This window comes from Thermobia domestica, chromosome 10 (assembly GCF_964235325.1).
Source record: "Thermobia domestica chromosome 10, izTheDome1.hap1.1, whole genome shotgun sequence".
Taxonomy (NCBI): domain Eukaryota; kingdom Metazoa; phylum Arthropoda; class Insecta; order Zygentoma; family Lepismatidae; genus Thermobia; species Thermobia domestica.
Window position 1 is genome coordinate 202,742,345 of NC_137463.1, and position 23,704 is coordinate 202,766,048.

General features: G+C 35.6%; 1 protein-coding gene across 1 annotated transcript in view; it reads right to left on the reverse strand.

The window, feature by feature from the left end:
- Positions 1-2,252: 2,252 nt before the first annotated feature.
- LOC145662933 (3-oxoacyl-[acyl-carrier-protein] reductase FabG-like) overlaps positions 2,253-23,704 on the reverse strand; it is a 34,777-nt gene continuing 13,325 nt past the window's right edge. The window contains exons 3-8 of the mRNA XM_081728959.1: positions 17,566-17,728; positions 16,372-16,465; positions 13,804-13,873; positions 12,635-12,671; positions 9,252-9,315; positions 2,253-2,876 (exon numbers count right to left, since the gene is read on the reverse strand). Coding sequence (XP_081585085.1) covers positions 2,718-2,876; positions 9,252-9,315; positions 12,635-12,671; positions 13,804-13,873; positions 16,372-16,465; positions 17,566-17,728 — 587 coding nt within the window. The 3' untranslated portion in view covers positions 2,253-2,717. The remainder of the gene's footprint in view (positions 2,877-9,251; positions 9,316-12,634; positions 12,672-13,803; positions 13,874-16,371; positions 16,466-17,565; positions 17,729-23,704) is intronic.

Below are 23,704 nucleotides of genomic sequence, written 5' to 3' on the forward strand. Positions count from 1 at the left end.
GCACCTAGATCTCTCAATGGCATAAAACAAAATGTCTGGAAACTATTCATTCATTCATTAGGACAACAAATAGGAATTGTATTTCTGGGGATTACTGATAACTATGTCCTATTAAGCCTCTCACGTTTGAGGGCTACCCAGGAAAGATCTGACTCAAGGTAGCTAGCTTGAAAAGTTAAAAGTTTTACATGTTTTCGACCGAGTGTTCCCATTGGAATCGAACCCGGGACCGCTCGCAGCAAAGGAGAGAGCGTTAGCGATTACGGTACACGAGATTATTTATTTATTTAATAGCCTTTGCAGATACTATCTGCTTCACTTTCTACATGTTTAATATTCTTCATTGTCTAAGTTACACAATACAGTTCAAGTAATGGAAAGGATAATAAAGATTTTTAAGTGGTAATGTTCACTGAGCAGAATTTATAAGTGAAGTCTAAAGCGATATCGCGGTCTATAATGAGCAAGTATTTTTTGTTGAATTAAAAGAAAACACAGTAAAATTTGTATTGTATAACAGCTCTAAGAAGTCGTTGGTGTAGCACTAAAAGAACTTAGAATTTTCATATTTACAGTTTTAACGGCATTTCTAGTATGAGATTTACTTAGGGCAGTATTCACGAAAGAAGTGTAGTAATTCACTTTCGCGATCTCTCTGTTCTGTATGGAATTTCTCACATTCTTAAACAAACATACGACGGGGTATAATGCATTTAGTTATAGTAAAAAATCAGGATACAGGGATTGTTGTGATTTGTAGTTGTTAACTCCTCTTTATGTAGTCGCCATGCAAATTTACACATTTGTCCCAGTGTTCCTTCACTTTACGAATACCATCATTGTAGAAGTCTGCACATTGTGCTTTAAACCTCTCCTCCACCTCATAAATGAAGTCATCTGTTATCAAAATGGCGACCACGCAGCGGATTCTTCATTTAGGAAAACAAGAAAAAGTCACTGGGTGTGAGGCCAAGATAACAAGGCGGATGCTTCCATACCTGGAAGCCACACACCCTTGCTTTGTCGACAGGAACTTGAGATGAATGAGCTGGTGCTTCTGGAGAGGTGTCAACAAACGTGGTGCGCAGATACCTTAGACATGTGAAGTTCGTCATAAATAATCTTCCATACAGTACCATAACTGAGACCAGTTTTATTCATAATTGTTTGTATGGTTACATATCTGTCTTTGAACACACATTCAACACTCCACTTTCTTCACAGTGGCCGCATCGTCCGTGAAGAATGGTCTTCCGGGTCTTGGGTCGTATGTGAGGAACATATGACCTCATATATTTCCTTTTCCACTTTACAATAGTGTCATAAGATGGGCAATCATCGATACACAGCCTTCATCTCGTCATTAATTTGTCTGGCTTTATTACCCTTCAAATGCAGGAACTTTATCACAATGTGAGCCTCGATCTTATCCATCTTGCCCTTTGGTCACTTTTGGCACACCCTGTATAAAAAAAAAATCGGTGCTAATTTTCTTAACATCATGCACATGAGATCCAAGCATAACATACACAAAATTTCATCATATCTTAACTTCCTTGTAATAACTTCCAACTTTACGACACCCCTCGTACCATCGAAGGAAGTGCTTATGTAAGTTAATATAAACTTTCGAAACATATTTTACTGAAAGGTGTTCTACATATGCCTTCTAATTGAACATTGAACAACACGTGAAAGTTGGATATGTCACTTTAATCAAGTTCTTCCTTCATGTACAATATATTTCGTTTAAAAATATATATTTACGATAACCAGTACTCAGAAGTCAAACATTTACATTAACTGATATTTAAGAAGTCACATTTCGTGCACAACCATGGCTAATATGCCCAGATATAGCACCGGTCTCTTCTTATAACTGGAAAACTCATCTGGTACTAGCTAAGCATTTCCATAATTTTGCCGATTACTTTTATCTTTATCCTATCTTCTCCCTGATAACTTTTCGAGGCAGATAACGAATTTTTATGTTGGAAGTTATATGGTGACTGCAAGCATACTAGTAAGAGCTTGTCTCCATTCTTAAAAATGGCTTCCTCGCGCAGCTCTTATCCAATATATGGAACAAGACTAAGCTAAATTACGTCTGTAAAGTTATAAAATGAACAATGAATTTACGAGAGATCCTACGAAGAAATGTGTTTTCCGTACCAAAGTTATACACAATGTGAACCAAATCATAATCGATATAGCAAATATACAGTTTTGTATAAGAAAAATAGCTATCTTATTTTTATTTTTTTTTCTTTATTGACACTTAAAATACATCAATGCATTACAAAAATCTGATAACAAGTATTGTTGATTCTATAAAAGAGGCTGGAAAAATTTCTTTAAAAATAGTACATGAACTTTTATAACATATACATTTAAATTTGTATACGCGTTTTCAGACAATAAGCTTTCAGAATACTGAAAACTCAATACTGCATTTCTATTATCTGTATTTGTTCCAAGTTACCAGAAAAAATGTACTGCAATTATCCCTTTTTGCAATTATAAAGCAATTGTACATATACATATTTACATAAAGTTACACTTTCCTTACAACAGTTAAAAAACTGCTATAATTGTCTTTTACGGTTTATATATGGGAATCTGAACCCAATATTAACACGCGTATATATATTTCGTACAGAAAAATGTCAATGATACGCATACAAATCTGTAGTGGAATGTGCAGAAATTCTCTTTACTTAACGTGGGCACATTGCATGGCGGCCACCATCTACGGGTAGAGTAACGCCAGTCGAGAAACTTGAATCATCACAGGCAAAATAAGCAATGGCGTGTGCTATTTCTTCTGGTTCGCCAGGGCGACCTAGGGCATGTGTCTCTTTGGCTCTCTCCAGGAACTGAAAAAAAAAAATTGCAACTTATAAACTTTATATAAAATACAGAAATAAAATGAAATCTTTGAGTTTTACGTCCCACGGTTATGCCGGTTAGGCTAAAGGAGACTGTGATGATGAAGAATGTGGGAGGAAACGGGAGAACCCCGAGAAAACCCACGCACACGGTGTTTGTCCACCACAAAGTTCACTTGGCGGGGGCTGGGATCGAACCTGGAACCCCAAGCACCAGAGGTGAACGCTCTACCACTGAGCCACCGCTGCCCCATATAAAATACAGAGTGAGGTCGTTAATGCGTACCAGATCTTTAAATCAGCTTGTTATTGCACATACTCTGGAAACAAAAAACGGTATACCGGTACCAAACTATATCTGCCAAGTTTATTCGGACTCTGTAATTTTTTTTCAGTGGAAAGGAGTATTTTCTGGATCCATGTTTGGAATGTATGGAAGAAAATAAACTTCTATTAAAATGCATTTTTGTCCTCAAATATGACGTTGGAGATGTAACACATAAAAATAAACTTCATATATATGCACCATTTATTCAACCATCACCTCTCAAGTCGAGGAATGTAAATTTGTCGAAACACTAAACATTATGATAATTAAGTTTTTTTTAATTATTACTATTATTTATTTTTAAGATGGCGATACACAGTATAAACAGCTTTTTGTTAGATTTAAAAGCAATGCTATTTTTCTAGCTCTTTTGTTTATTTTTCTATTTGTGAAATGAATTTTTCAATTTTAATTGATTTGAAATTGAAAGGTAATAGATCAATAGTTTGCAGCACCTGCTAATTTCTTTCACTTGTCTAGATTTTGACAGTGACACTTGCTTCGTAGCCACTAAAATTCCACTTAAATGCTAATAATATTCCAATTAAATGCTAATGCTAATAAATGCTAATAAATAAATAGAAAAACAAGCAGTTCATGTTTTCATGAGTATCTTAAGGGAAAATGAAATCTCGGACTACATTATATTGTCATTAATGACCAGATATCACTAAGAATTAACATACTTTGCACTGATCAGGGGTTAGTATGTCCACTATTCGCCGAGGTAACACTTCGAACCTTCAGAGAAGACTTTCCATAAGACTTGCAGTAGACTTCGGCAAGTATTGTCCTTCATTCTTCCTACGACATGGTGACCAGTGCGATTGTGATTTTTGAGCGTTTTGGCCGGAGGCACAAGGTAAGCACGCCCCCCCTTTTTTTTAAAGGAATATGTCTTATAACTTTTATTATTATTATTATTATTACTATTATTAAGTATTTTGCCTTTGGCAGGTCCGTTTTTTCTTTCTTTTTTAAGGTTTGGGACTGTAAATGTTTCTCGATCTTCAACTTCCTCTTTTACTCCCAATATTTTCTTCTATTTTTCAAATAATCCATCAGTTGTGTTCTTCGTACTCTTTGTTTTCCTTCCATCATCCTTCTATGGTGGTATGCAGAAGAAATTTCTTCGCAACATGTGTCCAATCCAATTAGCCTTCCTACGAAGTATGCTAGCTAAAAGTGTCCTTTTCTCCCCAATCAGTAAAACTGGGACTGGGATCTTCGTTTGTTACTCTCTCTCTCTCTCTCTCCATTTTATCTTCTCCATTTTCCTCCAACACTACATTTCGAAGCTCTCTAAGTATTTCTTCTCTACCTTCCGTAATGTCCAAGTCTCTGAACCATACAGTCCAATGTTCCATATATAACACTTAACCAACTTCTTCCCAAGTCCAATATTGAGCCTGCTGGTTAAGAGCGATCTTTCCTTGTTGAATGCTTCTTTGATTATGGCAATTCTTAACCTAATCTTTTTGGTACAGTAAGCGTCTCTCGTCAAAATATTTCCCATATACTTGAAATTATCGACCTCTTCACGTTCTCTTTGTTCTACTCTGACCTGTAATGGTGCATTTCCGGGATATTCTCATGACTTTCTATTTTTTGATGTTGATTTCCATTCCATATACTTTCCCGTGTCAACTATTTTGTCAATAATCTCCTTCTCCTATAGTCCTTCTTCGGCCCTACTTATAATAACCGTATCATCTGCATACCTGATCTTTTTAATGATCTGCCCTCCAATCTTCAAATTTGCAATTCCCATTAATGCTTCCTTCATTAAACACTCACTCCAGATGTTCAATAATTGGGAAGAAACTATACATCCTTGTCTGCATCCTCTGCAATCTCCACTCTATTAATTTCTCCCTCATTCAAGCGCAACTTCACTCGTTGTCCTATACACAGATTGCGAACGAGTCGTCGGTCTCTCCAGCTGACTCCGATTTCTTTTAAGTATTTTGAGAAGTTTGGTCCAATTGACTCAGTCGAAAGCTTTTTGTCAATCCATGAAGCACACAAGGGAACAACTCTTCCTTTCCGTCAAAAATTCGATTTGATACAATTCTCATCAACGCAATAGTATCTGTGGTATCGTCGTCTTTCCGGAATTCAAATTCATCTTCCTCCAACATCTCTTCTATCCTAATTTCCAGCTGCCTGTTCAGTATGCGTGCAATAATCTTTCCAGTGTGGGAAATAGGGGTAACTGTTCTACGATCACTGCACTTCTTTGCGACTTATGGCTTTTATACGCAGTTATTCCAAAGATGTTCAGTAAGGCAGAGGTCAAGGCTTTGTGTAAGCCAATCGGGTACTTCTACTTCCATCTCCTCAAATTACTCTGTGATTGCATGCGTTTTATGGACACTGGCAATATTATGTTGAAACAAACGGCCTACCGAACTGTTACCAAAGAGCAGGTGGTGCAGAATTATCTAAGATTGTTTGATTAGCTCCAGGCATTGACAACAGACGTCCGAGTCCAAACCATGAGAAACAGGCCCACACTATGATTCCTTAGCCGCTAAATTTCACAGCGAGAACAATTCACTCCAGTAAGCAGCGCTCACCCGGCATGCACCAGGTCCACACACATCCGTCAGATTGCCACATGTAACATGATTCATCATTCCAGATCATGCTCTGCCACTGTTCCATTGTCAACTCGCGTCGTGTTTTGCTCCACTGTAATCGGTAGTGTGCGTTCACTTGCATGATTCTTGGCTTATAGGATGCAGCTCCTCATGACATTCCAGTGTAACACTCGCGACAAATAGCACGTGTACTGACCGGAACTCTGTAGCTACAGTGTTCAACGACTTTTGCCGTTGTACTTTCACTACACCTCTGAGACATCACCGGTCTCTTTGAGACAATTTTTGTATCTTCCCTCGCAGAGGTTGCGGTTTTATCACTCCCATATTGTAGTACGTGGAATCTGGAACTTGTGTCGGAAATTTTACATATTGAATGGTCGAATCGATAGGCTTTAATAGTCCCTTGTAGATGCATTCAACTTTCGTCGTTTGTTCATTTCGATTACCAGCACTCTTCCGAGCACGCACTTTCCAGCTTTAACCAACTGATGCATTTGTGACGCCTGGATGAGTTTACCTGTCTTGGGGGTGGAAATGTCCGTCATTAATAACAATATAGTGTATTTCTTCTAAAGCACACATTGTTGCCACTATTACAATATATTCCAGTGAATGTGAAAGGTGGCTCTCTCAGATGAACCTTACAGAACATCTACGTTATCTCTCTTATACGGACAAATTCTTAACAAGATAACAACTGGTCTCATAGATGATACCATCAATTTTATACGCTTCAATATAAACTACAGAGGAGTAAATACCTTAATTCAGGATTAGAAGAAAGATACTAGCAAACCTACCCTATGCAAAAATGACTGATCTGAGCTATACATTGGACGCAGCTGAAGATAGGCCCGTATTTAGATAGTGCTATTCTGTGGTCGAGCACAGGGCGGCGGCAAAATTTTTGGAATTCTTTTAAGATTCACAATAAAATAATATTTAAAACTAGCAACCCGCAGAGCCCTGCGCAAGCGCGAGAAAATATGTTAATGCGTTTAATTCGCTCTAATTACAGTAGTTACTAATTAGCTAGCTTATCTGATTATTTTTTAAAGGTCATTCTCCCCCACCCCTTCCGTAAGGAATGAGGATGAACTTGAACATCATGAAAACGGATATCATTAAACTCAGCGACCTCGAAAACTATGAATTCAACACATATCTGTAGTTTTCAATTACTTTTAAAATCTCGTCCCCTGCCTGGGGAGTGGAGTATGACCTTGAAATTGAAACTGTCACTATTCATCTCAGCGACCCCAAAACTAATAAATTCAACTCTGTTATTGGTCGTTTTCCGTGGTTGGGGGAAGGGGGAAATTTTGTGCGATAAAGCACAGGGGCGCACAATATATAAATACGGGCCTGGCTGAAGGACATGGGTTTCAATGGAAAGAAGTGTGCACAAAGCAAACAATACTGTGGGATGTCACGTTATAAATGTAAAACAATGATTACGTTGTCGATCTATACAATAAAACTTAAGAAGTGTTACACATTTTTCTTTCTCCATTTAAGAAATATGCATTTTTTTAAAACTCCTCTTACACTTTTTTTAAATAAAAAACTTTCAAGAGTGTATGTTTAAGAAGTGAGAACAGAAATATTAATTGACGTAGTGCAAGCAATTATCTGCGTAATGATGCTATAAGTACTCAGTTCTTGTAGATGTAGTATCACCAAACCTAATTATCAATCGATTCTTTCTCTCCATCTCTTGATTTAAAGTTGTCCATATTTAGGTAGTAAAACACAAGCCACCCTAACTTTTTTTTCTTTTTTTTATCTACCTAAATATGTTCTGATGAGATTGCTGGAGCCGCTCTCGGACAGAACACACAGACAAAACAAGAAATGTTGAAAATGCTATTTACTACAATATAATATGCGAAGAAAAAGTAATATTTTATTTTTTGTTAAAATGCATACATTTATTGATATTGACGTACTACGATTATACCCAGCAAGTTACAGATAATAAATGCAAATGAATGATTCTAAGTGATGGTAGTGGAAATACCTCAATAAAAAGCATGGACGGAATGTTACCCTTCAAATGCTCACACAAGCTGGTACCACACCAAAAACCTAATCACTGAAGGTGAGTGCTCTACCACTGAACCAGCGTTCCCTTCCACATAATGTTTGTTGCTAGTGGCATTTACTGTAATATACGAAATAAAGTGGTCGGGACTGTTAAATTCTGATTGAACCATGCACAATTATAATACACAGTCTGTCCAGTGGGAAAGGTGATTTTTATTTTGCACCATGGAACCGCTAGCGGCATCTATGGAGAAGTATATGTACTACGAAGCGACATTTTTCGACGGTATTCCGTCAAAGTTGCCAAGTGCTAGCAGCGAAGATCAATGCATACAGATCTTGTGACTGACAATACCTGCTGGACGAGTCAAAAAGGAAGCAATGGAGAAACGTGCCAACATTAAATTTTGTTTCGAATTGGCTACAAGTGCAACAGAGACGTTTCAAATTGTTCACATTGTTTACGGTCGTGAAGCACTCCATCGTAAGAACGTGCTTAAGTTGTATTCAAGATTTCGATAATGGTCGGTACAGCATTAAAGATGATTCACGACCGAGACCAGCATTGACTGTGCGAACTGCCGAAAACGTCTAAACAGTGGCGGAGATTGTACGCAAGGATCACTGTGCATCTGCAAAGCTCGTTGAGGATCTCACTGGAATTCTGAAGTCTATTGTTTATCTCATGCTAACCGAAAATTTGGACAAAGGAAAGGTCTGTGCCACACATTCAGTGACGAACAAAAGCACTGCAGAGATATGAAACATGCAGCTGGTGTGGATTCAGGATTTATGTGAAACATTCTAACACGTGACAAAATATGGTGTCTTCAGTATGACCATTCACAAAGCGTCAGAGCTCGCAACGGAAGGGCCAAGGCTCTGCAAAACTGACGAAAGCCAGGATTCGTAATGTTTGACCTGGATATTGGTAACAAGGCAAATAGTCTCTGTTGCAAGTCAATGCATAAAAGCAGGATGGTATGACACTTATGGGCTAAGAAAGGGGTTCTGGAGCTCGATCACCTCCCATATTCTCCAGATTTGGCTCCATGCGATTTCTGGCATCGAAAGAGGCGTCTCGACACCACTCTAGACATTCACAAGACTTCGACTGTGATTTTGAGGCAATCCTGAATTAGGAATACCTGGACTGCTTCACTAAGTTCTACAACCTCTTCAACGCGTGTATTGACTCACAAGGTGTTTATTTTGAATAAACGGTATTGTAACCTATCAGTTCACAAAGATTTGTGTTTCATTTCTCATTAGATCCTTTTCCACTGAATAAACTACGTTATAGTAGATTCTTAAAATGGCTCTGTAATAAAGGTAAATAAAGTTATTTTCACTTTACATGTGTACAAATCCCTAGTTGCTCACCTTTTTGTACTTTTCCTCATCCAAACCACCTCGCTTCTGCAATTCTGTTTTAACAACTCCTGGACTGTAAACAAAATAAATAAAATAAACACATGGAAGGCAAAGCAAAAAATATTTTTCCATTTATAAACATATAGGCTATCAACTAGACTAACAAGTATGTATCTTTTCAGAAATGACTTTTCTCTCATCAAATTACTTGGATTATGAGATACAACGAAAACAAACCAAGAAATTTACGATAGTCGAATTAGCTGTGCTTCAGTAACAAGGAACATTTAATCATATAATAATCACAATTTACTTCCACAGCTGCTGCTTCATAAATAATAATAATAATAATAATAATAATAATAATAATAATAATAATAATAATAATATATTTTTATTTGCTCTGACAACGTAAATAATAAAATATTCACGATAAAGAAAAAGGTAAAATCAAGGACCAACATCACATTCACATCTGCACGCTTCAAACGTGCTTTTCTCGATCCTGTGATGATTTTATTATATAGTAGAGCGACTGATTCTTTTCTAGTTTGAAACAATAATACTACGCAAACATGTTACTCTTGAATATCCCTTTTTTCACTAACTTGCACTATTGCATGATTGATAGAACACTAAATATAGTGTGTTAGAGTCTAATAGTGAGTTAGAAATACAAATTACAATACTCAGAAAATAACTAACCAGATCATCACAAAATAGGAAGAACCCTCCCTCGGAATTCATAGTGATCTGATGCAGAGGAATGGTTTAGCACTGTTACTTTTTACTTTGCTTTAGGATACAGGATTAAGAAAATCAAAGAAAATAACACAAGTGTAACACTGAATTGTAATTAACACATTCAATGGCAATTAATAAACTACTCATGAGAATAACGCGAACATAATAAAGAGTCCACGCTCAGCGCAGGAAAACGCAAATATCTTCCTTATGGTGTGTAAAAAGAAATCGATCCGAAAATATGGTGCAGATAAGAAATAATGATGAGTAGAAATTCCATTTCAAAACGTAAAATGATTGTAATCAATAACAGTGATGGAGGAAAATACATTTAAGTATTGAAACGTATCAAATCAATGGCGGGAAATGTGTATTACTAGTCCAAAATAAAAATATATCCCTGCGACTACTACTGAAGTAGTTCAAGATACAAATCTTCAGAACAATTTTTCTGTTGTGCCGTGCAGATGCGAAAATAGAAACAATACAACTTGCAGAGAAACACAATCATACTTTTTTTTCAAAAACAAAATTTACAGGGAAAAAAGGTAAAGGCCTTTCACTCGGAACAGGCATTGAAGCCTATTTGTAGTGTGGACCCCCCAATACCCATTTGACAAGCGCCGAATGAATCCTGAAACGGGAAATAAATTCCGCCCCACCGCGCGACTAGTAAATATACGCCTTACCGACTATAACACCGCAACTCTTTTACACATATAACACACACACACACAAAATAAGAATAATAATATTAATAATTATTATTATTGATAAAAAGCCAAGTACAGAGATACAACAAGTAACAAGTAAATAACTCAATAACATTTTTTTTTAATTTTTATTTTTATTTAATTGTTTTTGTTCTTTCAGATTTCAGAATTATAAAAACTTGAAAGTTTTGATACTTCTGTTTGCGATTCAAAATTCAAGTGATCGAAAATATGAAGAGTGATCGAAAATAGGTACTAAACAGAACGTTGCAACTATAATTTTATTTTGAACACCAACAATCAATTACTGTGACTCAAAGAGGCTATCGTAGACGTTTTAATATAAGAAACGCACCCTTGGAGATGATTATGCGGAATCTGATTACACGTTATCGAAAAAAAAAAAAAAAAAAAAAAAAAAGAGAATCGTAACTGACCTGATTTGAACAGGGAGACCACGTCTTTCCGATACACAGCAGAATACGAACAAGAATGTACGAGACTGAAAATGGTAGGTATTGAAGAATGTTATTTTTAAGAAGTAACAGGGGAAAAAATCCATAAATTCATCCGTATCTTTCTGTGTCAAATCTAGCAATGTACTCATCACCAAATTGAAATGTCTTACGATAGATCTATCGGATACAATGCTCACATGTAAAATATGCATGGAGTCCGTGATCATTGTGTTGGGGGACTAGGTGAATCGCATGAAAATGAGTACAAAGATGGTATTGAAAAAGTGAATAACAATCCTGAATCACTCTGACTAGCATCGGGCAGAATCCAAGAAAGATTTTGTTACTACGCCCATGCAACTTCGGAGAAGCTGTACGCGCCAACTACACAGTAACTTCGAATTTGATAGCCAGTTTTAACTACACAGTAACTTCGAATTTGATAGCCAGTTTTATAGAGTTCGATGACTAACTTGAGTGGTACGTTTCAATTAAGATTCCGGCTACACTATGTATCAAATATGCTGTTTATATCTTTGGTTCTTTTTCAAACATTTCTCATATGAAGTACTACGAAGAAGTAGTAATTATTTTGATAGGAAATACAGACAATAAAAACAGTCAAATACATTCTCTTCTACTTGCATTTTGTCCGTCCTTTTGAATAGGTTTCATTTCCTAATCTACTTTACTATGAATAATTGATACCATCTCTTATATAAGTATTTAGGATTCTTCTGAAATACACTAACTGCAACCATTACAAGTAGGAATATATGTTTTTTCTTTCTGGTACGTAAAATTCATAATATTACACAATATTAATGTACAGTAATGCCAGTACAGTACAGTAATGCAATATTAATGTACAGTAATTACAGTACAATTTAAATTCTATTCTTAAAACATTAAACAAAAGATTATTCTAAATTTCACCGCGTTTTAATGGCAATTATACTGTTATATTATTTTTGTGCTGCGTCAAGTTACATACATACATTTTAATTTATAGCTTTGAATGAAAATAAAATATAACCATCATCAAAACTATTTTTTTTTCAGATAAAGTAAATTTAAAATATATAAGACCACTTGTTTCAACTTTTGAACGAACACGTTTATCCGCTGCTACATGTAGACCTTTCCACTTATATCTTCTAGTTATAGTTCCCCTTTTAATATGTTTTTTCTTGGTTCTTTTAAAAGGTCTACCGAAGATAGACACACTTTTTTTTTCCATCTTGTGGTCAGCATACATTTAGGATCCAAGTAATCAATTTTTGGGAGTTCCGAGAATATCTAACCTTTTAAAAATATTACCTACCTACACCTACTTCACCGAAACTAGATTTGTGACTGTCCTTTGTAAAACAACAAGTGGGGATAACAGCTCTTAGCATATTAGAACTATAGCAAATTTCAGGGTAAAAAGTTGTTTTCTGCATTGTAGTCTCTGTACGCTATAAATAATACTTACTTCACACTATTCACTCGCACTTGCTTGGGCGCCAATTCTGGAAACAGAAAATTTAATATAACTTAGTTACATATTAGAAATACGTAAATTTCTTACATGCATAAATAAGATTCTCAAATAAATAAATATTAGGCTTAAAACAGACTCTGTTGTAATTTAATATATTTTTCTTTTATTTTTACCAGAATATAGTTGGAATGGTATAAACAAGGGAATTGTTCAGTCCATATTATGGTGCGTGTAATACAGTGATATGAAACAAATACAGCTTTTATGTTTTCCAAACTTTGTGTGAAATTACGGATGAATTGACATTTGGAGGAGCACCCACGTCATTGATACCTCATGTGATCCTGCTGAAATATGGACAAATAAGGGAATTTCGAAAAATGTATGGCGACGGAAATTTTTTTATTCTCATAATGCAGACATGTCTGCATAAACGCCGACGTAACATGGAAATGTTGTGGCTGTAAGACGAAAAATGACCTACACCAGGCCTCGGAGAATGCACTAATTGTGGCCATGTTTTGGTCAAATGTTATATAATGTTTGTAACTGTGTAAATATGTGTGTATTTGGTTTTTTTTTTTCCTTATCATCTTGCAATTATTGCTGCCAAGACGCTCATGACTAACCTTTCCTCCCGCGGACCTCAATAATCGCGTAAAGTAGATTTCCTTCTCAAAATAAATCTACATGTGTTCTTGATTTCTAAATTAATTTCTATATCCACATATACTTAGTTTGAAAATATCTGCTAAAGCTGGTCGTTTTCTTTCTTCCACATACTTCACTTCGCATTTCCTTCCCATTATGAACTGTTATTTTTAAAAGAATTCCAAGTATAAAAAAAAAAAAAAAAAAAAAAAAAAAATACCGTCACCCGTGTACCGTATTTTTCCATTATATTTCGTAAATACCACTGTTTGCTCATTCATATAATCCTACACTACGAAATATTTCTTGAACCGTAAGGGTATTTGTTCCTTTATATAAATTAGTGCGTTAATGTGCATATATTTATGTAGAATTTTAAGTATTTAACTGGTATCAAAATAAAAATTTATTTCATACCAACAAGCTTGCATGTTTGCATAGAGTAAACTAAATTTTGAACATAAAATTAAACGAATATAACCAATTTAAATAGGATTTCTTCAACATACCTAGGGCTACTGTGCGAGTAAACTGATCCAGGGCGGCTTTCGACATATTATAGGCCAACAATCCAGGAAACTGTGGGGAAAAAAATATATATTGAATCTAAAAAATGTTATGCTACTATTGCTTCCACGGTAACTTTTGTATAGCTCATGAATAAAAATTGACAAAAGGATCAAGATTTATTCGCTATCTTTCATTATCATCTATTATTTTCATCAATTTTTACTTTAAAGTTACTTATTTAATAAAAGAAATACTTAAAACTCAGAGACATAGATGACTGGAATCTAGGTCTGCACCTTAAGATGCAAAACCTCAATTGCAAATCAATTCATCCAACGGTAAAGAAGAGTCTTTTACACAATGTGGCTAATCAAGAGTTAATTTGTTTCATTTTAACCCATTATATAGGATTATCCTAAAAAGAGAACACAGAAAATAAACAATTTTAACTCTAAAGTGTCATAACGTATAATTATATATATATAAAGATGAAATATATATAAAATGAAATGAAATAACCTGTATGAAGAGTTTGTGACTTAATAACTCTTGAACCACCCGACCGATCTCTATAAATTTTCAACATACGTGAGGTTCGGGCCCTTAGACGGTGCAACTTACGGCAGAGCAGGAGGAGAGATATACAAAAATTATCGAAAAATAACCGACATCAGTGTCGAATCCATAGTTTTCGGGGTCGCTGAGATGTACAGTGACACTTCCGATTATGTTAACTCCAAATTCAGCCCCACAACTTGGGGGAGAGGGAGGGGAAGAAACTTCTTGCTTCTCACACAGATAACTTTATGTGGCAATGTTGAAAATTTATATGTTCTGGTTGAAGAATGCAAGACAAAAAAAACATCGTCTATTAGAGAGCGCTTCAGTAATAGTAAAAGGTGACTAACTAACGGAACATATTACTAATTTTTCTTACTTTAACCCAGCGAAGCGGGTAATTTACTATACTAGTTATCATAATTTGGGAATTTATTGTATTGAAAATTTCAAAGTGAAAAATTACATTTTTTTTCGGAGATTTATGAATTGCTTTCTAAATAATTATGAAATTACCAATGATCTTAATTACCATGTCTTTAGAACGCACAACAATGTTAGAGAAACGGTATCTAAATCTATCCATTTTAAATTATTCTACGCTGCTGTGTAACCTGCCAAGTGGAGAAAACCCAGACTATTGCCACAAGCTCTAGTGTCCACTTGTCTAACACGAAAGATGACGTACACCAGATCTCGGAAGTACACGGATTGCGGTCATGGTTTGGTCAAATATAGTGAAGTTTTTAAACGGACGCGATATTTTGTCTATGCGAAAGAGTATCGCTTAAAAAACTGGTAAAATGTAACAAAAATATACCACCTTAATTACTTTTAATGGAGACATTTTTCGCATGAATTTTCTTTGTAACAAATGTTCCTTTATTTCTGATCATATTAGATTATAATAAACAATCATTTTTAACACACAACTCATTTCCAACGTATTCTCTTTTTATTTTTCTATTAGGAACTGAAAATAAATAAAACTCTAATTTGTTATCATCATTTTCGATTAATGAGTTGATTTAAGTTGATTGTTAGTTTAGCGTCCCTTTCAGCAGCGAAGCTATATGAGACATGGACCTACTGATTAACGTGGAATCCGAACCACATAAACTCCTGCTGGGAATAGAACCGGGTCTCCTACGCCAAAGGCGCGTACGCTAACTGCTTAGTCACGAGGGAGCTGCATTTTCGACTAATCTTTACTTTCAATATTATTTTATATGCTCATAGAAAATTACTCTACTAGACTTGCTCAGCACAGGAAATCAAGGTCATTCTCTTTGAATTAGACATTTTTAAGTATGCTGTAGTTGGCGTATTGCTATCGGATAATGTACATAATTTAAGGCTATTTTTTTTTTTCAGTTTTAACATCCCATGGTCATGCTCCGTGACGGTGATAATGTTGCTGAATGAAATGTGGAATGAAGAAAATGGGAGGAAACAGGAGAACCCTAAGAAAATCCATAGTGATGAGAGAAAAATCCATAGATTATACGGATTATCCATAGATTATTTCAATCCTTTTCGTAGAATAAATTTATTTAAAAAGTTATTGACTTTTCAAATCATCTAGTTACTTTTGAGGAGCCCTGTACAAAATAAAACAACTATCAGATATAATCAACAGGTAGAAAAGAGAAAGAAGATTAGAAACTACTATAATCTATGAAATAGTAAGTTTAGAATAGATTTCAATCAAATAAAAATTTTGCATGAGGCAATCACATCTGAGTCTACTGTTTCCGATAAACCATCTTCTCCCTAGCAATGCTGGATTGCTACAGAATATTATGAACTTCTATTGAAAACTGAATCCTAATTAAGCTTGTTACAAATAAGAACGTGAAACTACGCTTTTATTATGCAATCTGCAATCTCTTAAGTTTAAAAGTTATAACATCAATTTAGGACTTAGGATCATAAATTAAATCAAACGTCCATTAGTACATAAACCATAAATAATCCATGTATCCAAAAACTAACAATTTCATACTTACTGATCTAAGTCCGTTTACGCTTGAAACATTTACAATGCAACCCTTTGTCTTCACCAAATGTGGAACAGCCAACATGGTCAAATGGTAAATTGATCTAAGAAAAAAATAAAACTTCTTTTTTTCAAACTGTTGAAACAACTAAAAGTTAAACTTTAAAAAAAAAAATCTCAATGTAGTTCTTTCTTCGAGAGTTAAAAGCACGAAAATATTATTAACATTTAAATGTAATGAGTATTTATGGGAGTGATTCAAATGAAAACCTTAAAAGTGTGTAGCCTACTAACATGCCATCACAAAAATAACACATATTTCCACCATTTCACTAGTTGCAGTTCTTACACTTTCATTTAAATCTTTATATAGGCTCACTCTCCAGCTCTCTATTTTCTCTTGAACATCTCTTTCAATTCGCATCAACAATCACCAATACTCTTGCAACGCCCAGTCCTCATTTGCCTTTCTAGACCATACAACTCAATATAACAGTATATGATCCACACTCTTCGCGTATCCTCAGATTCTCCCACAATAGAGAAATGAGAAGACACTTGCATTATTTTCTTCTTTGCGAACTGTATTCCTAGTTTTAACCGTCTATAAAATTCTACTTCTAGAATAGTCTGTTTCCCCATATACCTACTTTTATCCCTACCAATATAGTACCATTTTTATTATTATTTTCACACATCATTCTATATTATTTTTCATTATTACAATTACTTTTCTGATTGTCTATCGTAAGTTTCTGTTTGCTATTAATCTTAATTTTTCATTTCTATTTTGTCTCATGATTATACATATGTAACTTTCTCTCTAAGTATTATTCCTTCTCTCTACAGACTTTTACGTACTGATTTTCCCATAATTTTATCTTCCTCCTATAAACACTCTTTGCTTATAACTTTTCTCGCTGGCTAGCATGTACGTCTTTGATGGACGGGGTCCCGAGTTTGATTACCGGTGGAAAGGCATTGTATGCGTTAGTTACGTGGTTCGAATTCCACTTTGAATTATAGTTCACTGTCTATAGCCTCGATGGTAAAAGGGGACGAGAAATTTCAACAAACTACAAACCTCTTATCAAGTGTCTACATCCCAAATAGCACCGACTTGGAACGCTTCACAGCGATCATAATGATCTTTTCATTCTTTCATTACATTTGAGAAATAATTAATTATGTTATACATATATACCTTACGTTTGTGTTGAATATTTTATCATACTGCTCCAAACTGGTGTTTTCAATACTTCCAAGCTCCAATATTCCTGCGTTGTTAACAAGAACATCCAATTTTCCAAAATGCTGGATAGTCGACTCCAAAATCTTCTTGGTGTCAACATCGTTTGTGAGTTCTCCTATATTGCAAGAGTACATTTATAATCTATTAGTATCAGCAGCTCCAGTTATAATATAATATACCTAATACCAATAAATAAAAAGAAAAAAGAAATAACAATAATAAAAAAACAGAAAGAGAAAGTTCGCGAACCAGATTTCAAAACGTTTAACAATGTGGAGATTGAGTTTTCAATTTTGATCAAATCTTGGTGTAGAGTAGACCTGAACTTTCAATGGAGGATGACTGAAAAATTACAAATCTTTGATGATAATAATAATAATAATAAAAGAATGTGAGTGTCTTTCTGCCATCAGCTTTTCGCATAGAAAGAAGTGAACTAAGAGCCACTAAATTTGGTACACGGATAGTTTTTACTAGATCTAATCGCCTACGAAGCCCTTCTTTTCGAATTTTGGCATGAGAAGGATGATTACAGAATGAAAAAAATCATGATTTTTTTTATTTATTTGGTCTAGGAATTAATTCGTGCGGTTGGTACGCACACATTGAAGCTGTAGTACAAACACAAAATACATAAATACCTTAAGAAAAATATTGTCCATCGTTAGCCACCACTTTCGCCCATCTGTCAGGCAATGTACGGATTCCGTGGCGAAAGAAGTCCTCATCCTTGGAAGCGATCCAGTCAGAGACCCATGTTTCGATATCTTCTGAAGAAGTAAACCGCTGTCCAATCAAATCGTTGTTCATGCAATCGAACAAGTAGTAGTCCGAAGGAGCAACGTCTGGTGAATACAGCGGGTGGGGTAAAACTTCCCATCCGACATTTTCTAAATAGGTTTTGACCGGTTTTGCGACATGTGGGCGAGCGTTATCATGTTGAACAATAAGTTTATCATGTCTGTTCTCCCATTCTGGTCGTGTTCTGGCCAGAGCTTGCTTCAAACGCATTAATTGTCGTCGATAACGTTCTCCATTCATAGTTTCACCCGGTTGCAGCAGCTCATAGTACACCACACCTTTCATATCCCACCATATGCACAGCATAACCTTTGCACAGTGAATATCTCGTTTTGGTTGTCATGGACCTGGTTCACCTGGTTTCACCCAGGCCTTTTTTCGTTTAGGCTTCTCGTAATGGATCCACTTCTCATCACCCGTAATAATTCGATGCAGAAACCCCTTTCTGCTCTGTCGTTGAAGCAGCAATTCGCAAATGGTTTTTCGTCTTTCAACGTCTCTGTCTTTCAATTCATGTGGAACCCAATGTGACATCTTTTGAATCATTCCCATGGCTTTCAAGCGTTTGGAGACTGTTGTTTGATCAACGCCTAATGCTGCTGCAAGTTGTTCCTGCGTTTGACACGAATCCTGCTCGAGCAATGCTGTCAATTCTTCGTCTTGAAATTTTTTTGGCTGTCCAGCTCGCTCTTGGTCTGCCAAGCCGAAATCACCACTTCTAAACCGTGCAAACCACTTCTGACACGTTCGCTCAGCTAGAGCATGGTCACCATACACTTCCACCAAAATACGATGACTTTCAGTCGCACTTTTCTGCATGTTAAAGTAGTGCAGCAGGACACCCCGCAAAAACACTTTATCAGGCACAAATTGCGCCATGTTCACTTAACTACAAACTGGTGTTGTTGACGCTTTAATCCACTGCCCTATAATACGAACGATACGCGATAACAGGGGTTTGCAACACATGTGTGGATACACAGAACTGTGGGACGCTCCGTTCGTTGCGCCATCTCTTGTCCACCCGCACGAATTAATTCCTAGACCAAATAAATCAAATCTTTCTCCTCGTATAATACAAGTGGCGAACGAAGTAAAAACATTAGGAATTAGTATTATATGTTAATTATGCCATTTAAGTGAAAGTATTGGGGTTGAATTTTGAATTAATTCCCAACCGTTAACCTATTTCAATCCCAATGTTTCTTAAGCATTAAACTTAGGATACTTTTTTTCACAAAAAGTTACTGATATTTGGCAGGGACATATTTAAAAAAAATCGGAACCAGCTTGCGGCACTAAATTTCGCCTAAAGTTATAACATCTAAAAAAGAAAAAAATCGGTGGGAATCGGACCTCTCTAGATACGCCCCTAATTATATGCGAACAAACAAACAAACGCGCATACAAATGAATTTTCATCTTAAATGTCGATGGTGATTTCCCTGGTGGAATAGTTGACGATTTAAGAACCCTATATTACGAAGAGAAGAAAGCAGTATTCCCCCGTTACCCGTTCAAAACGGGATTTTACCTAACCATCCTCTGCATCACACTCGTTTTCATACTGTGCTGTACATACATTTGAGTCTCATTGTACTGTATTATCATTATTATCTTCCATAATCGAAATACCAGAACAGAAACGAAATTTTACCTATTTTCACTTTTAATTAATTTATTTTCGAATTTGATTTAAATCAATAACTTTCATTTAAAAAAAATCAAGCGATCTAAATCAGACTTACAGGGGTTGCCAACATTTATCTATATAAGATGATAAATACCCGGAACATCGAATATTAGTGTCAAATTCATAGTTTTGGGGTTGCTGAGATGAAGAATAACACTCCCGACGCCGTTTAAGTCTAACTTTAGCCTTCATTGTCATAATGTCTCCAAAATCACCGATATTAGTGTCGAATTCATAGTCTTCGGAATTGCTACGCTGATTGGTGATAGTCTCGATGACATTTGAGCCCAAGTTTATGCAAAAAGGGACATTGCAGCTGGTCCGGGAACTGACAGGGTAACGCCGAAAGCGTTGCTCATCGGTATTTTTCTATTTTACTCATATATAGAAGGACAACGCCGAAGACGCTGCTATTCGTTATTTATTTACTATCCTGATAACTGATACAGACCACGCTCTCCGTTATTTATATATTTCACTGGCACTGACAAAAACAATTTATCTATTTTACTCATTTCTTTACCTTCAAACTTAGGGGGCGGCAGTTCATGACCTAGAAAAACATAGATACATGACCTATCAGGGTGTCTACTAAAATTCCAAAATGAAATTTCGTGACTTTTTCGTGACCTTTTTTTTCCCAAACCATAAAATTTAGTAACATTCTCAAGAGCGAATTCGGGTGTGAATAGGGCCGAATTTTTACGTATAGGATACAAGCGTGCTCTGCTTGCGATTTGGTAGCGTCTAAAGCCCGACCATAGACATTTTTGTTGGTGAATTTTGACGTTTTATAGAAAAAAAAAATCCAGTTTATACTTATATTTGTACAGATAAAAAAAAAATCGTGACCCAAAAGCTAAATTTCGTGACTTTTTCTTGACTTTCATGACCCTTTTCTGATTTCGTGACTTTTTCATGACTCGTGATCGATAGAACCCTGCCTATAAAATGTCCCCCCCCCCCCAAAAAAAAAGTGAGAAAATGACCTAAGAATTGTTAAAATTGACGTTTAGCTTTGTAACTGTAACTTTACAAGAATACAAGAAACATGCGAAATAATGAGCACCATGTCCGCGATACCAGAAGGAAAAAATGTGGTTTCTTCAGTTGAAATATCTAAGTTTGATTTTAAATGAAAATAACCAAATAAAATACACATTTAAACACATTTAATGAATAAGACAAATACAAGAGATTATTCAGTGTAAAATGCACTGATTTCCTGCATCTGGGCCTACTATGTAGCATGGTGTGTTTCCGTGTCTTGCGTGTCGCTGCAAAGATAAAGAAATAACGCCTTCACGTAAATCGTGTAATTATTGTTTAGAATTAAACAACTTGTATATAAAACATCAGAAAATGAATATCAGGGATACATTTGGAGGGGGACGGGAGGATTTCCTAGGCACGCTACCTCTTTCCACCAAAACAGAGATCATCTAAAAAATAACAAATTTAAATGTCAGAAATGATTTTAAAAATATTACACACCCACAGATTAATTTTGGAAGTATTTAATGAAAATGAAAATTCCAATTTTCCACTTTCTTTACATACGACTGCAGTACATCATCATTGTCTTGGCAACATGAGAACAAAGACTAATATCTATCGTTGATATCCTTTTTACTTTGCTTGTAAATTGCCATACTATGTATTTATTGATGTGTCATAATTTTATAGAAGTGCTCATGAAACGCTGTGAAACTCGTGAAAATGGGCAAATGGTGCTTTTGACCATGCATGTGTTTTCTGTTTATTTATCGCATGGTGGTAAACTAGCAATGGTAAAGCTTGTATTTTATAATATCTATCAGTTTACGTGGTGCTGGTGATATCTCCATGTGCAGTTTTGTACATAGTGCCCTGGTGGTGATGATCAGGACAGTGATTTTTTTCTCACGTGTACTGCTAAATTTATCACTTGATACAAGGCGGCCTACATTATGTATTGAGTGCTCCTAGGCAGATTCGAATCTGAGTTTAAGTGAATCAGGAAAGCGAAAATTATCAAAAAGAAACAAGTGAAGACTTTGGATTTAGAGTCCAAGACTACAAAGTTGACTGTTTCCTGCACACAACTTGACTGATATACAGAGTCCGGGTCCGGTGTCATCAGAAGTGGCCACACATACGTGAATACTACTTTGATCATTTAAGAATCAAAATATAATATTAGAATCACAAACAGGTTATCTAATAAATGTTCCATTACTGATTTCACTTTTGCCTGTAAATTCTCTTGATGTTTCTACTGCAAATATTGATTCAAATTACTTTTCAATAGATTCTGAGGTTGAAATACTTGCTGAAAATAAAAGTTTAGTCGATTGCTGTGATGGTGGTGAAATTATTATGTGTACAAAACATGGAGTAAATTACAATGTAGCAAAGAATCCACGGTTGTGACTTGATTTCTCTGCTGATGATATGGCTAACTAGACTGATGGGCGGACCTACTGACTGCATACACCACAATGGGGCATTTGACAGGTCTTGTCGGTATTTCTATAGTAGAAAATCAGTAAGGTATTATTTGCAGAAACTTTTTCTTGGGTTAAAAGCCAATGGTGAGCAACACAAGAACGAGTGGTTCCTATATTCAATATCAACAGAATCAATTTAATGTTCTGTTTAGCAACTGTTTATTGCTAAAAATTTCTCGAATTTTGTTAAAAGAGAATTGTTCAGTAACTGGCAATTAATAATTGTGAAAAAAGCCGTAACATACTAATTTACTTAACATACTTAACTTGGAGACAAGATGTGGAGTTGGAACACCAGCTGGGAAGCCAAATTTAGGAAGAATGTGATTATTAGGAACAAGTCTTGAGGCGTGTAGTAACTGTTATTCGTACATTAGCTAAATGTGGCTTGGCTTTTCGAGGTTAGCAGACCACATCTCGAAATATGGAAATTCTACAAAGGAAATCTTTCTTATCTGTCCAAAAATCCCTGTGGGAAACCTATGAAGCTAATGACACAAAAAACTCATGCGCTCATGGTTGACGACCGGATCTATCACAGTTAAGTGTTGTACTTGCGTTCTTAAAAGATGGACAGCCTATTGAGCGCTTTTTAATCTTTCTGGAAATGAAACTACACCGGTGAGAGTATGGCAAATCAGGTGTTGCAGTACTTACGTGAAGCCTGTAGGCTAAACTTTTTAAAATGTAAGGTCAGTCTTATGAAAATGCTGCTAACATATCTGGGCATTAAAAGGAGGTGCAGCAATTTTGTTTAACACACAAGGTTGCTGTATATGTGCACATGCAGATCATTTACTAAATCTGCTAGCCTGAAGCTTGTTGACTGCTGTAAAGAGGCAGTCAATTTCTCCTCTACGGTGCAGTTACTCCATATACACATATTTTTCTTCACCTTAAGCAGCTGGTGGAAAATAATTAAAGGTTGTATTCGAAGTAAAAGAGTCTAAATTCCCATTCCAAATCAAATGAGAGGTACATGCTATGGCAACAGCAGCAATAGAATATATAGTCAAAGACCAGTCACAAAAGGGAAACGCTAGAAGAGAAGCAAACAATACTGCAGATAAGATATAAGAGCTAGAATTATTTTTTACTTTCGAGCAAC